General features: G+C 42.5%; 1 protein-coding gene across 1 annotated transcript; it reads right to left on the reverse strand.

Moving 5' to 3' along the window:
- Positions 1–3730, reverse strand: LOC115789903 (deoxyribonuclease-1-like). Its single transcript, XM_030743482.1, has 6 exons — positions 3642–3730; positions 2490–2644; positions 1829–1941; positions 1576–1730; positions 1403–1496; positions 1–145 (listed from the first exon to the last, which is right to left on the reverse strand). The coding sequence occupies exons 2-6, from the start codon at positions 2641–2643 to the stop codon at positions 80–82; spliced, it is 582 nt and encodes a 193-aa protein (XP_030599342.1). The 5' UTR covers position 2644; positions 3642–3730; the 3' UTR covers positions 1–79.
- Positions 3731–14631: the final 10901 nt, after the last annotated feature.

Raw genomic sequence — 14631 nt, forward strand, 5'->3', positions numbered from 1 at the left:
CAGTAGTCCTCCAACTGAATGATCCTTACGCTGACTGCAGATTGAGCGTGATGTGTGGAAAGCTTGTGGAAGTCACGATTCAAGCAGCAGGAGGCTGACCAATCAGCTTCACCTCCACAGGGAAGTGGTCACTTACAGCCAGCGCCTGACAGAGAGAGAGAGAAATCATTCTTTCAGTGGCTCGCAGTTTGCTGCCACAGATGGATTCAGCTTCTACAGAAATTTTTTTTTTTTTTTCTTGTGCACTGTGTTTTATTATGTGCTGAAAAACTCAGTGTGTCTGGTAGCAGCATCACAGCAGTAGACACTGTACTAGTGCTTTTGTTTGTTACAGCAGCTACAAATCTCTTTTCATCAGTGTCTCTGTGGTCCTTACTACAGCCATATTTACCAAGTTGTTTTCAGTGGTCTTCCAGGCCAGACAGCTACCAACTGATTACTTAACTTGCCATTAAATGATGAAAGATCAGGCTGCACCTGGCTGTGGAATTGCTAATCAGTCAGTTGTACAAATACTTTGGAGCCAGAAGTGAAAATGGAAGGATTATGTTAAAAAAAAAAAAACAAGCTTAAAATTACGACCACTGACTGGTGAAGTGAATACCACTGATTACTTTTTCATCACGGCACCTGTCAGTGGAATTTAACATTTAACATCCCAAAAATTGGGATTTGAGCGAGTTTGATGAGGGCCAAATTGTGGTGGCTTGACGACAGGGTCAGAACGTCTCCAAAACTGCAGCTATCTGCAGTATCTATCAAAAGTGGTCCAAGGAAGGAACAGTGGTGAACCAGTGACAGGGTCATGGGCGGCCAAGGCTCATTGATGCACGTGGGAAGTGAAGGCTGATCATGTGGTCTGATCCAACAGACAAGCTACTGCAGCTCAACCTGCTGAAAAAGTTCATGCTGGTTCTGACAGACAAGTGTCACAATACACAGTGCAGCACAGCACAGTGTGTTGTGTATGTGGCTGCATAGCTGCAAGACCATGGTGTCCACGGCCACGGCTGTGGCCTCTTTCAGCAGGATAATGCTCCCTGCCACAAAGCAAAAATGGTTCAGGAATGGTTTGAGGAGCACAACGAGTTTGAGGTGTTGTCTTGGCCTCCAAATTCCTCAGATCTCTGTCCAATCGAGTATTTGTGGGATGTGCTGGACAAACAGGTCAGAACCATGAGAGACCCCACCTCACAGCTTACAGCACTTTAAGGATCTGTTGAAAACACCTTCAGGGGTCTCATGGAGTCCATGTCGTTTTGGCAGGTTGTGAACATGGTGTTGTGTGTTTATGGCCTCAGTTGCATTGAATACAACCTAATGTTGACTTTTTATAAAGCAGGGTGTCCTTTTCAGTTTAAATTAATTCTATTCAAGAGAAGGATTAAAATTCAGCTGTTACCAGATCCTGCTTGAGATTCAGCTCTGTCGTGTAGTTGTACACCTCAGCGCTGCCTTTCACCACTCCATTCATCATGTCAGTGGTAACCACAATCCTGCAAATACAGAAAGATGAGTGGAATTTAGAGTCTGTGTGCACATGTTCGAATGCCCTCCCTCACAGTCTGTGTGTACCTGTCATAAGGGCAGTTAGTGTGTGTCACTGTGGTGTCGGCCTCATCGGTGATCAGCCAGTGGAAACTCTTGTCAGTGAAGATGCTGATCTGCTGCCAGTCAGACCCGGATACATAATTACAACCTGCATTGAAGTCACCTAGCAGCACAATGTCCTGCAGGGGAGAGTCGTGTGATGTTTTTAACCTCAACTGTGTGTTTTTTTTACACAAATCCACCAAATAGCAAACTTTTACTTGTAGGGTGTATTTACATTGGTTTTCCAGCGATTGCGGACATCGGCCACCACATCATAGAGAGCATTTAGTTCCTGCACAGCGAAGTCTGGAGAAGTGTGCTGGGGGATCAGAGTGAAGCTCTTCACAGCTAGGAGGGAGAGGAGGGAATAAAGGAGAGTGTCGCTGACTGCCAGGATGACCCTGCCCTGCACGGCTGACATAAATCCTAATCCTGGTGACTAAACCAGGACCGTATCCTATACAACTGTTTGAGATGGTCATGAATACGTTTTTCTCTGATGGTTAAAATTTTTTGTGAAGAAATTCACGAAATCACTAGAAAAAGCATTTCCTGCAGAAAATGCAGACTGGAGCTGAAATGCCGAAAAATGCTTAAAATACCTAAACCATAATTTGCTGAGCAAACAGGGTTGAAAAAGAAAAAAAAAACTGAACATTAAAAAAGCTGAAACTGTCAAGAAAGTTTTTTAATTAAATTTTATTTGCTGAAATTGGTGTTTAAAATATAGAGAAACAGCCAAACTTGGAGCTGAAGTGCATCAAAATGAAGAAGTGAAATAAATGCAGAAGGAGGGAACTTTTCACTTCCAGTTACACCAATATCTTTAAATGTGCGTGTGATTGTACATTTGCACACAAATAAACAGAATAAGATTAAAAAAAAAAAAAAAAGACACAAAATGTTCCAAACCGTGCTGATGATATTCATCAGAGTGGTGTTGGAGGCTTTGGTGTCCCCAAAGGATCTGATGTTGAAGGCTCCCAGCAGCAGTGAGGTGGAAAGATGCAGCAAGGTCAAAAAAAGCCCCAAAGTGCTCACCAACTGCATCCTACACCAAAGAGACTAGATGTTAAAAACTTATGACTTATCAATCAAATGAAACACTGACATTTACAAATGATTTGGAATTTAAGTAAATCTTCTTTCATGTATATATGCAAATGGCTCACTACATATATCAGTCCTGAACCTGTGTATAAAAAATGATTTGCAAGCCAAACAAAGCCCGTTCCTTTCATTGTAAGTTCATTGTAAGTTAACATGAAGGTTCATGACAAACTTCACTGTACAATGTACACTGTAAATAATATAATGTACAAGTTCAAATCCTCAGACAGACTGAAATCATCTGTCAAAGCTTCAGCGAACCCTCGGACTGGTATGAAAAACTGAGGCGGGGACGGTGAAGTTCCACCGCCTGTTCCCACTCTCGTTGAGTGAGGTCCTCGGTTTGGAACTTGCGGTCACTACATTATTTTTTAAATGCAACTTTTAAAAGCAATAAAATGACTAATAGAAATACTGTTGATTGTGATCAGGATCCTTGCGTCAGCAGTGGTTCTGTGCAGTTACGATGCAGTTATCAGTCACAGGACTCTTACTTTAGCCTGTGGGAGTGAGAGACAGAACAGCTGCTCCTCTGGCACTTTATCTAACATGCTCTGTAGCGTGCTGCTTTTTGCAGCATGTTACAAGGCTGGGTAAAATATTATAGTATATACTCTGTTACCCTGGTTACACAGCCCTGGAGCTGGTGTGGAAGGACAAAGGCTGTCAAATCTGGAAGCTGAGAGCTGTATTCATAGTGTGATGTTTGCATCTGCTGTTGTAAAAGCATAGTCTGTTACTGTAATATCAAATACAATTATGATTTTTGCCTTTAAAAGTGCATGAAAGGAAAAACTAATTAGTTACAATGCAGTGCTACCTTAGCCTTAAAAATTAGCTGTAAACAACAGATGGGCTTACAGTACCGGGCTGAATGCAGAGTCTTTGTAAATATAACTCAGCTGCTTTTGTAGCAAAGAGGAGTCAGAGGTGCGTACCTGCTTCTGTATGTCTGCACGGCAAGGAGACGCTCTGTCGACAACAAAACCCACAATGCTCCAATTCAGCTTCTGAGCACAGCGGCAGACAGTGTCTCTTTTGAGGTTTTTAATCTACCTGCTGGTTCATGTGACTGCAGAGGAGTGGAGAGAACAGGTGTGTTGGGAATGGGGCACACAGTGCTCCAGTTTTCAGGTCCCGAGCTCTGCAGTAATGCTGCTACCTCGATACATAATTTCCATCCTCCTCCTGATACAACAAGTAACATTGATTTAAGTCACTGTTCTTCTATTTGGCATGTGTGTGAAATTTTGTCACAGTTCAACTATGAATTCTTGAGTTATGTTGTAATGTTGTAGTGACCCTGAAGAGGCAGACAAATTCTCTTGAAAATATCTCCTCAAGGAGACTTTATGCAGAAAGGCATAAAAATCTTTTTTTTTTTTTTTTTTTTTTTAAATGGTGCAATCTTATTAAAGCATCGGGCACCCCTGATTTTATATCTTGAAATGTAACCACAGAGAGATTTGCTCAGAAAACAAGTTACACCATCATAAACTACTGAAAGTTTAGCATTACCAACTTATCTTAGGTCCATGCCTGTATGGACTGATAAAAAGCACAAAATACAGTCCTCACATTACCAATATGATGAAAATAATATACTTCATTACACTATAATAAGATTTATATGCTTAGTGTGACAGGAAAAGTACATATGAAGTGTTGATATATATATACAATATCTTACAGATATATTAGCAGATGAGCAGCAAACTGATGAGGTTAAGCTCAGTACTTCAACAAACATTAATTTTAACTTTTTAATCAAATCTGCCAGGTGAGATTCTTTTATACTTAACATACTGGTGGCAACGTAGTATTGCTAAGTATTCTTAGTCATATTGAAGCCACCTGACAATTTTTATTGCCAGCTGCTGAGAATCAAATATCTGAACAAATACTGAAGGAATTTCTGCCAGCATTCGTGCTCCACTCCGAGTGAATTATAATGTTGTTTTAAAGCATGCTGGTGACTATTAGTCTTGTTGTTTATGACGTGTTTTGCATTAGTAACATTCAGGGCTGTAAAATCTACTAAAGTGCTTTTAGTTATACAGCCGTGATTTTTTATTTATTTTTTTTTCCTTTTTCATTCTGCATGTTTGCAGAGAGATGATCAGGTAACTGTAGAAAGGATCACAGGTCGGTGTGTTCACGTTCTCACACTGAGGATATCTTGCCAGAATATTTCCACTGGGACTTGGAGAACTGTCACATACTGACACACACCACAAAGAGTCAGAAACACCTGCAAGTGCAGCTTAACAAAATAAAAAGTATTCACAGCCCTTCAGTCTTCTTACACTTTATTGTAAATATAAGTTACTGGCAATCCTCCCCCCCCAAAAAAAAAAAAAAAATTACACTAAATTTACCATGATGAAGTAAAATGAAGTTTTATAGAATTAAAAAACAAGCATGAAGTCTTAGGAAATATCTGTGACAACATTGTGTCAAGACATAGATCTTAGCAAGGGCAAAATAATAACTGTAATAATAAAATATGAGAACCTTCTGGCGTTCCCAGGAGAAGAAAGAACTGGATAATGGGAAAATGGAAGTGACGGGAAACCACCAGGTGTCACGGATCAGCTGTGTGGCAGGAGACAGGGACTGAACTCAAATGCTGCTTTATTGAAAGATAACAGGACAAAATGCATTAAATAATCTGGAGCCAGGAACAAATTATTTAGGCCAAAGCTGTTCTGTTGTGAATTAATTTTGAGATTTCCAAATCATTGTAGTCTCTTTATACAACATCCCAAGTTTTTTGGGATTTTTTGGGATTTTTTACATTTTTCTGTGTACAGTCTTTGTGCATTGATAATTTTAAAGAAGACAATTATTTTACATACAAGGATTTTCATGGTCTGCACCATCTCCTTTCAAATAATTTATTAAACAAAAGACTGACAATGAGTTGGCATTAGAGCCACCTCTCAGTTTTTAAAGCACAACAGCTTCTGCCAAACCAGATCTGTGATCACTTTCACGTGACCTACCAAGCACTACAAACATACAGAATCTGCATGCGTTAACATGCCCTCTCTCTGGTAAATAGAAAAAATGAAATTAGGTAAATGCTCATTGTAAGACACTTTGTAAGGAAAAGGCTGCAGTATGGGAGCTGGTGGGACAGTCACTGCTGGAATGGATTCATCAGAGATTTTTGAGAGGTTGCAGAAAATGGACTTTAATGCTTTGGAGTTATACACATACACTATAACCAGACATGTTGCTAATCAAATATGCAAAAGATTGTATTTTGCACAATTAATGTCATGAGGATAATTGCGCACGATCCGTTTGGCAACAGTTTGAATAGTAACATCTGATCAGACAATGTCACATGACACATTTGAGCATGTGACTGGCTGGTTCTGGGTGGTACTGACCAAAAATCTGTGTTTACTTTTTACCAAATGCACTAAAGAACTGAAAGACTGTTAATATATGAGCCACACGCTCATGGCTGTGTTTTACCTTCAAGAAAAGACAAACGTTTCACATTTATGTATTAATTTCTTTAACCAAGGATAGACTGGGAATGTAGTTTTATTAATACAGATTTGCAATAAGCACAAATTTCAAATCAGACAAGATATGAAACAAATCTTTTGTGGGCTTTATTTTTCAGAATTTCATGATTTCACAAAGAATGACACCACATCATATAAATCAGTACAACATTAAAAAAAGTTAAAAGTAAAATGCATTTTTTTTTTAAACACACCATTTAGTAAAACCAACTACATACAAGCTGTTTTTCCATTAGTTCCTTTTGCAGGTTTGATATCATTGGCTGAAATTCTTTTGTTGCTGAAGCTGATAAACTTCAGTCCCCTTTAGGCTCAGGCTGCTAATTTTGCCAGAATATCAGGCTCCACAACTCCAAACCAATGTTCCTCTTTGCCCTCAATAACAGCAGCAACTTTTATATATCAAACAGACTTGCTGAAAGAAGTACCCCCCCCCCCCCCCCCACACACACACAAAGTATTTGTACTGATTGTTTCCTCACCGTAAACGGTTCAATAATGAGGGAAAACTCCACTCAGCATCAAAAGTCATCCAACAATATGTTAAAACCATGAGCACTTGCAGATTTATAGTTTAAGAAAAACTGAAAACATTTCACTCCATCATCTATGATTGAGAACAAAGTGAGTATCTAAGTAAAACCAGCAGCAGCAGCTGAAAGCTTCTGAGAGTTTATACACTGAACCACCATCCAGTTCATCAAGAAAACCAATTAACAGTTAAAGTTAGTTACAGCCGGAGTTTGAGAATTGATAACTTTCTACATGTTTACAGCTGGTCAGTGACATTTATACTGACAGTTTGAAGGTCTGAGTGAGCACCCCAGGAGAAGCTGTGCAACATCTGGGGTGTTTTTGTCTTGTTCTGCCATCATTGCCTACTGTAAGTTCTATACACACACACACACAAAAAAAAACATTTTCACTCCAATATCTAAACATGTAATCATCCACTATCCCATTATTAGCTGGAAGTCTCCTCCATCCTTTTATCAAATACCACACCAGCTGTGAAAAATAAGCCACTGTGGAAGAAGTGTGACCTAATGGACTGTTTCACTGTAGCACTCAAGAAACTACAAGAAACTACAAGACCAGATAAATCCAAGACAAGTTCTAAAAAGTCCGGTCTCCAGGTTATTCAGTGCATGGGTGACTCCATGGACTTTTAACAAGCCTGGTCTGGAGATACACCCATTCATTCTTTACAGCATTTCAGTGGGTCTGGTGTGATTATATTTGTGTTTCTGTAGGGAACCATACTGACTGAAAGCCTGCATCGGTCTGGTTCTAAAACACAACATTGGGTTTCCTGCAGCAGTTTATGCTGGCATCATGAAAAAACAGTCAGTTCTACCAACACTGCACGTTCAGCTTCAAGGAAAACTGGCAGTCGTGCAGTAAAGGTGGTCCTGCAGGGTCTTAAAAGGCATCTGTGTTCTCCTTCACCTCAGCCTCAAGCTTTGGATAGTCATCAAAAGAATACAAGTAACAGAAATGAGCTTCCTCTGCACTCAAAAAAATAACTCTTTGGATTAACATAAAAAAATCATGGAAAAGATTTCCACATGATTACTTTACTTTATTTCAGCATTATGTAATTCTGTTGCTCCAATTTAAAGCACCTGTGTTGGTTCAACTTAATTTATTAAGGTTGATTCAACCTATTTACTATAGTTGGGCCCAATTTAATTTAATAGAGCCAGCCCAACTAATTTGTAATGTTTTGGACCAACTAAATGAATTTACTTGTTTCAGATGAATTCAAATTTAGTTGAATTCAACTTATTTTACAGTGGTATAACTACACTACTTAATTAAGTTGATCCAATTCATGGAAATTAAGTTAGCCTAACAAATTTGCTTTATGCTGAAAGAAAGCAATTTAATCTTGTGGAAATACTTTCCATGATTGAATTACGTTACCTTAAAGAATAGTTTTTTAGTGTTAATAAATTAAGTGTTTTAACAGTACTGGTTGAAAGGGTGGAAAGAATACACAACAAATTAGAAAAAATACAATAGAATTGTATTTCCAAAAATGTATTTCGAAAAATGTAATGCATTTACTTTTACATGGGCAGTGCAGATGCTTGCTGACTACTAAACAAGGAATAAACTCTCTTGCCTCTCTTAGCACATAGACAAGACCCAGCAACATCTCTACAGCAAAAGATACACTGTCCAAGTTACTCATCACTTCCACTCCCAACATCCATGGGGTCATCACCAGGCTCTGCACCTTCTGCTTGAAGGACAAAGATTTCAAACGCAGTCTCTGCTATGGCCGTTTGAGCACCTTCATTGACATCCTGCAAAAAAGAATAAAGATTTCTTAAATTGATTTGCACTGCATTCATATTTACAGTACACAATCTTTACAGTATGTAAAACAGCTTTCACTACCCTAATCCATATTCATAACAAAACACATGTAATCAAATAACCAATTAACATAAAAATTTGACTGAGTCATGGTGAAATACTTCCAACAACTAAGCTCCACCATAGGCCTGTCTGTGGTAATCGTGAGTCCAGCGTTAGATTTTCCAATTTGGAAAAGGTATATTGTCTCATTACAGGAGAAACTAGGAGCTAAAGTAGGGTATGTGTGTTTGTTATTGTCAGAAAGACAAGGACAGAGGGTGAATCCCAAACAGGCCCAGTATTTCATGGCCAGTCACCCTCAATTTGCAAGTTTGCTTGGAGGGTCTGCCACATTGCCTGTCATTCCAAACCAGTCATACTTATGGGCGAGTACAAAGCCCTCCATAGCAACTCTGTATACAAACCAAACATTTTCCATGTGCAGAACCTGTCTTGTTCCCATGATGGAGTAAATGCCATGACAATGCATGCACACAAAAAAGACCCACCTCCGCTTTTAAGGTCACATGACTTACAGTGCAAACCAAATTATGCTATCTAGTTGTGGTATGGCCAGGGACTCTTGGGGGTACAGGCAATGCCAAAGCATATAAACGGACACAGTATGAAGGCTGTATGTACACAAAACACAGCGACAGCGGAGGATTTCAGGTTTCCAAAACTCTCCAAAAATCGGCGACATCACCGGGAAAAGTCGCTACATTGGTCGTGAGGTGCTTTTTGGTTAAAAAAAAAAAAGTCACCAGCGGGGTCTGAAAAGCCACTGAATCTAGTGACAAATTCGCTAAGTTGGCAACACTGCCATGCTGTCGCTTCCTGCATTATTTATGGGTGAAGCGGTGAGGGAGAAAGGCGAGGCAGTGTGAAGTTTTTCAGAGACAAACAAGTATGACTGTAACATGACTATATCGATATAAATGATATTGTCTCATCTTATATCGCATATAAAAATATATATCGAGATTTCTTAAAAACTCGATATATCACCCAGCCCTAGTAAAGACGTCCCACAAGTCAGTGCTTATACCTTCCCCCTTCTTCAAGTGACCCTCAACGACAGCATGTGATTCAATTTAGAGTAACAATGGGTTGTAAATGTCTAGTAGGTAAGGGCGGTTTGTGATTGTGCCAAAGTATGGTGCATGTTTTTAAATGTCTGGTCAAATTTTTGTTATTTTTAAATGAACATTATAAATAAATTGGAAACTGGAAATTTAACCAAGAGAAAGAAGAAAAAGAAGAGTTTTAATGACCTTCTCTTAACATAATTTTAAATCTAATAGGAATACACAGGAAGCCCAATTAACTCCAACTCTGATCATCCCTATCATAAACACATAGGTAAATTAACATACCAGGTATTCCTTCACCAGCTTCTCTGGGTCTTCATTCAGGTACATGCAGAGACCTTTGAGGATGTATTCTCTTCTGACTTCAATAGCTTCATTCTTAATATGCAGATCAGAAAAAGAAGAAAGCAGTGAAAACACAATTTCAACAATCCAGCAGTGTAGGTTCACACACTTGGAAACTTAACTAAATTCAAAGGAAGTCATAATATAAAAGTGATCAGTGGCTAACATTTTATACAGCTTAGATTGTTTGATCAGGGATAGTCTGTTTAAAAGATCTTTAAGAATCCATTACTTAACTATTTTTACTACTTTGTGTTTTCCTTTCATCACGCCATGATTAAAATGAATTATTTTAACATTTTATTTTACCACCTAGTTGAAGATGTCATCTAAGAAATATTTATGCCTGAAATATGTGAAAAGTAGACCACTCCAAAACAGTTTACATCCTTCTAGTTTAACAAAGGATGTGGTGCTCAGTCATTTCTACAATAGACAAGTTTTCAGTAATGTCACTTTTACACTGGTATCATACCTGGGTTATGGGTGCCAGGATGGTCTTGATTTTTCTCCCTTGAACGCCTCCTTTCTTGGCATACGCCTTCATTAGGTTTGCAGATTGAACATCAAGCCTGGAGAAGAATGTTGACTGCAAATGGATTGTTGTGATTCTCTCGAACTCTGCACTCACCTACAAAAAAAAACAAAAAAGTAGACAAAACTTAGTTTGGCACTGTACCGTCACCTTTGGTAAACGTTTGAGATAGCAGTTCTGTTTAAGAAATGTAAATGCATAATAAATGTTTTTATCTATACATGAACTTTCTTTGTCAGAAGGCCAACTAAAGCTACATTCACAGTGCAGGCCTTAATGCTCAATTCCGATTTTTTTGTGAAATCCAGTGTTGTTCAGACTGACATGAAAACATCAGATACAGGTCACATAAGGGCAAAAAAAAAAAGAAAAAAGATTTGGGTCACTTCAGGCTGCAGTGTGAATGTAGCCTTAGGCTACAGTTGCTGGCCTTCAGTAAATCCACATCAGTATGAGTAACTTCTCGGAGTCTGCCAATATGTATTGTGACACATTGCATGCAGTGGGGCTTGTTCTTTTATGCATTCATCCACTTATGTCACAAACATGGAAGAGAGCTCGCCACCTTGTTGCTATCATGGGGGCCTCTCCAAATACATTCTTGCCTTCTGAGTGCAAAGGTCTTGTCCATCATTTCTGCCAACTTCTGATGATTGTTTCTCTTTTTTACTTCTGAGAGGAGCGTCACTCTCAACTCTTCCAGTGTCTCTGCTGTTTCACCGGCTGGATAGCTGGGGCAGTAATTTACTTCTGCTTTTTTTGGCTTCTTCACATGCAGGTTTAGCTTTATAAGCACTCCAACATTAGAATCAGTCACTTCAGATCTGGTAAAACTTACTATTAACCACTGAAATCAAAAACTTGATGGCCGATGACCCCCTTCACTGGTACTCATGCAGATGAACAACAGACAAGTGATGTTCTGAAAGAGATCAGATAAATTTTCAACCATTAAAATATTTAATTTGTGGTGGCCACATATATGCACATTTCACACCAGAATGCCCCAAGCTCTTATTGCGAAGAGAGAGACCGGAATAGATAGGGAAAAGGCGGGAGAGAGAGGCCTGGGATAAAAGGGCTTGACTCCTCCTTTTGCAGGAGTTATATTTGGAGTTGTAGTTTGTTGTGAGTTTACCTAATAAAGCTGAGACTACATACCTGCTCGTGTCTCCTTCCACCGACTCCTACATTGGTGACCCCGACTAAAGAACATGTCTGCTGACGACAGCTCAGCGGCCGCTGTTTCCTCACCAGCCGCCGCCGTTTCCTCACCAGCCGCCGCCGTTTCTCCCACTATTTTTGCGGCCACGGTCAAGCTCCCGGAGTTCTGGCAGCACGATCCAGAGCCTTGGTTCCAGCATGTGGAGGCCCAGTTTCACCTCCGCGGGATCACCTCAGACGACACCAAGTATTACCATGTCGTCGCGGCGCTGGACTCTGCTTCTACCCGCCGGCTGATGGGACTGCTCCGGGACCCGCCGCCTGCTAACAAGTATGGAGCGCTGAAGGAGAACCTGCTGCGGATTTATCAGCTTTCAGACGAAGAGCGGGCTGATCGCCTGTTGTCCCTGAATGGCTTGGGAGATGGTAAACCCTCCGAGCTGATGGAGCACATGCTGGCTCTGCTCGGCCCGGGCGACGTTTCTCTTTACGCATCTGTTCCTGCGCCAGCTCCCCCCTCCCGTGCGCACCGCGCTAGCCAGCTCCGCTCTGATACGGGCCAAGGATTACCGCGGGCTAGCTGAAGAGGCGGACAAGATTTTGCTGGCATCCAGGCATTCCGGTGTGCATGCACTTTTACCGAGTGCGGCTCTACAAGGGACGGAGGCTAGAGAAGCTGGTGCTGTGGCCGCCGTCGCAGAGCGCCGGAGGAAGGAGAGCGTGCTCTGCTTCTATCATCGCCGGTTCGGAGTGAAGGCGAAGCGCTGCATTCCGCCGTGTACCTTCCAGCACCAGGGAAACGAGAGGGCCGGTGCTCACTAGCAGCTGTGTGCGCTGGCAGCTCGGACAAGCTGCTCTTCATTGAGGACACTGCTTCGGGACGCCGTCTGCTTGTGGACTCGGGTGCTCAGCGTAGCATCATGCCGGCTTCAGCTGCGGACGCCTTGGGACAATGTCACGGACCCCTGCTGGACGCGGCGAACGGTACCCCCATTCGCACATATGGAATGAGGTTGGTGACTGTGTGTTTCAAGGGACGTCAGTTTAACTGGGACTTTGTGATAGCGTCTGTGTCAGTACCTATACTCGGCGCTGATTTCTTGTGTGCTTTCAGGTTGTTGGTCGATGTAGCTAATAGGTGCTTGATAGATGCTGTGTCTTTTGATACCTACCCCTGTACACTTGGTAGTCCTGGCCCCCTGCCCCTCGCTAACATGCTTGCCACAGGTGATGAGTACCAGCGTTTGCTTGCCGAGTTTCCCACCCTCACGGTTCCCACCTTCTCTGCAGCCGTAGCTAAACATGGTGTGGAGCATTACATTACCACTGTGGGTCCGCCGGTTTTTGCGCGTGCACGCCGTCTCGATGCCGCGAAGTTAGCGATAGCCAGGGAGGAGTTTGCAAACATGGAGCGCCTTGGTATTGTGCGCCGCTCAAACAGCCCGTGGGCGTCCCCGTTGCACATGGTCCCTAAAGCTGACGGTGGGTGGCGCCCTTGTGGGTATTTTAGGCGCCTTAATAATGCGACGACTAATGACAGGTACCCGGTTCCCCACATTCAAGATTTTTCGGTTCATCTTGCGGGGGCAACTATTTTTTCAAAGGTGGATTTGGTGAGGGGATACCATCAGGTTCCTGTCCATCCGCGTGATGTGCCCAAGACCGCGGTTATCACTCCTTTTGGCCTTTTCGAGTTTTTGCGAATGCCCTTCGGTCTGAAGGGCGCGGCACAGACGTTTCAGCGCCTCATGGACTCCGTTTTGCGTGGTATGCCATTTTTGTTCGTCTATCTGGATGACATACTGGTTGCCAGCCCTTCCGCCGCGGAGCATTCAGTGCACCTCCGCCAGTTGTTTGAGCGTCTCAGTGAGCACGGTTTGATTGTGAATCCAGCTAAATGCCAGTTCGGTCTGCCGGCCATAGAGTTTTTGGGACACCTCGTTTCGCCCCAAGGGGCGTTTCCCCTGCCCGCTAAGGTGGAGGCGGTTTCTGCTTTTCCGCGCCCTTCCTCAGTGAAGCCCCTGCAGGAGTTTTTGGGGATGGTGAACTTTTATAACCGTTTCATCCCCCGGGCTGCTCACCTCATGCACCCTCTGTACAATGCACTTAAGGGCAAGAAAGGCAACCAAGAGATAGAGTGGACACCTGAGCGGGTGCAGGCATTTGACAGTGCCAAAGCTGCTCTTGCCAACGCTGCCCTGCTGGCCCACCCGTCTCCCGAGGCGCCTGTTGCCCTTACTACCGATGCCTCCGATTTTGCAGTCGGGGCCGTGTGCGAACAATGGGTGGGTGGTGCTTGGCAGCCCCTCGCCTTTTTTAGCAGGAAGCTTCGGGATGCGGAGAGAAAGTACAGTACGTTTGACAGGGAGCTCCTTGCCCTTTTTCTCGCGACGCGTCATTTCCGGTTCCTGCTTGAGGGCCGTGACTTTACCGCTTTTGTAGACCACAAACCTCTCACATTTGCCATGGCAAAGGTTTCAGAACCATGGACTGCACGGCAGCAACGGCAGCTTTCTGCTATTTCAGAGTTTACCACTGACATTCAGCACGTCGCCGGCAAGTGTAATCGGGTGGCTGACTGTCTGTCCAGGGCGCAGGTTAGTTCTGTGCATTTGGGAGTGGACTACTCTGCCATGGCTGCCGACCAACTTACGGATACGGAGATTCAGGCTTTTAAGGCGGCCGAGTCCAGTTTGCGTTTGGAAGATGTCTCATTTCAGGATAGTGGCGTAACCCTACTTTGCGACGTCTCATTGGGCAGGCCTCGCCCCTTGGTTCCTGCTTGCTGGCGTCGGCGGGTTTTTGAGGCAGTTCATTCTCTTTCGCACCCAGGAGTTAAAGCCTCAGTTAAGTTGGTAGGGGCCAAGTTTGTGTGGCCCGGCCT

The sequence above is a fragment of the Archocentrus centrarchus genome, chromosome 1 (assembly GCF_007364275.1).
Source record: "Archocentrus centrarchus isolate MPI-CPG fArcCen1 chromosome 1, fArcCen1, whole genome shotgun sequence".
NCBI classification, from domain to species: Eukaryota; Metazoa; Chordata; class Actinopteri; order Cichliformes; family Cichlidae; genus Archocentrus; species Archocentrus centrarchus.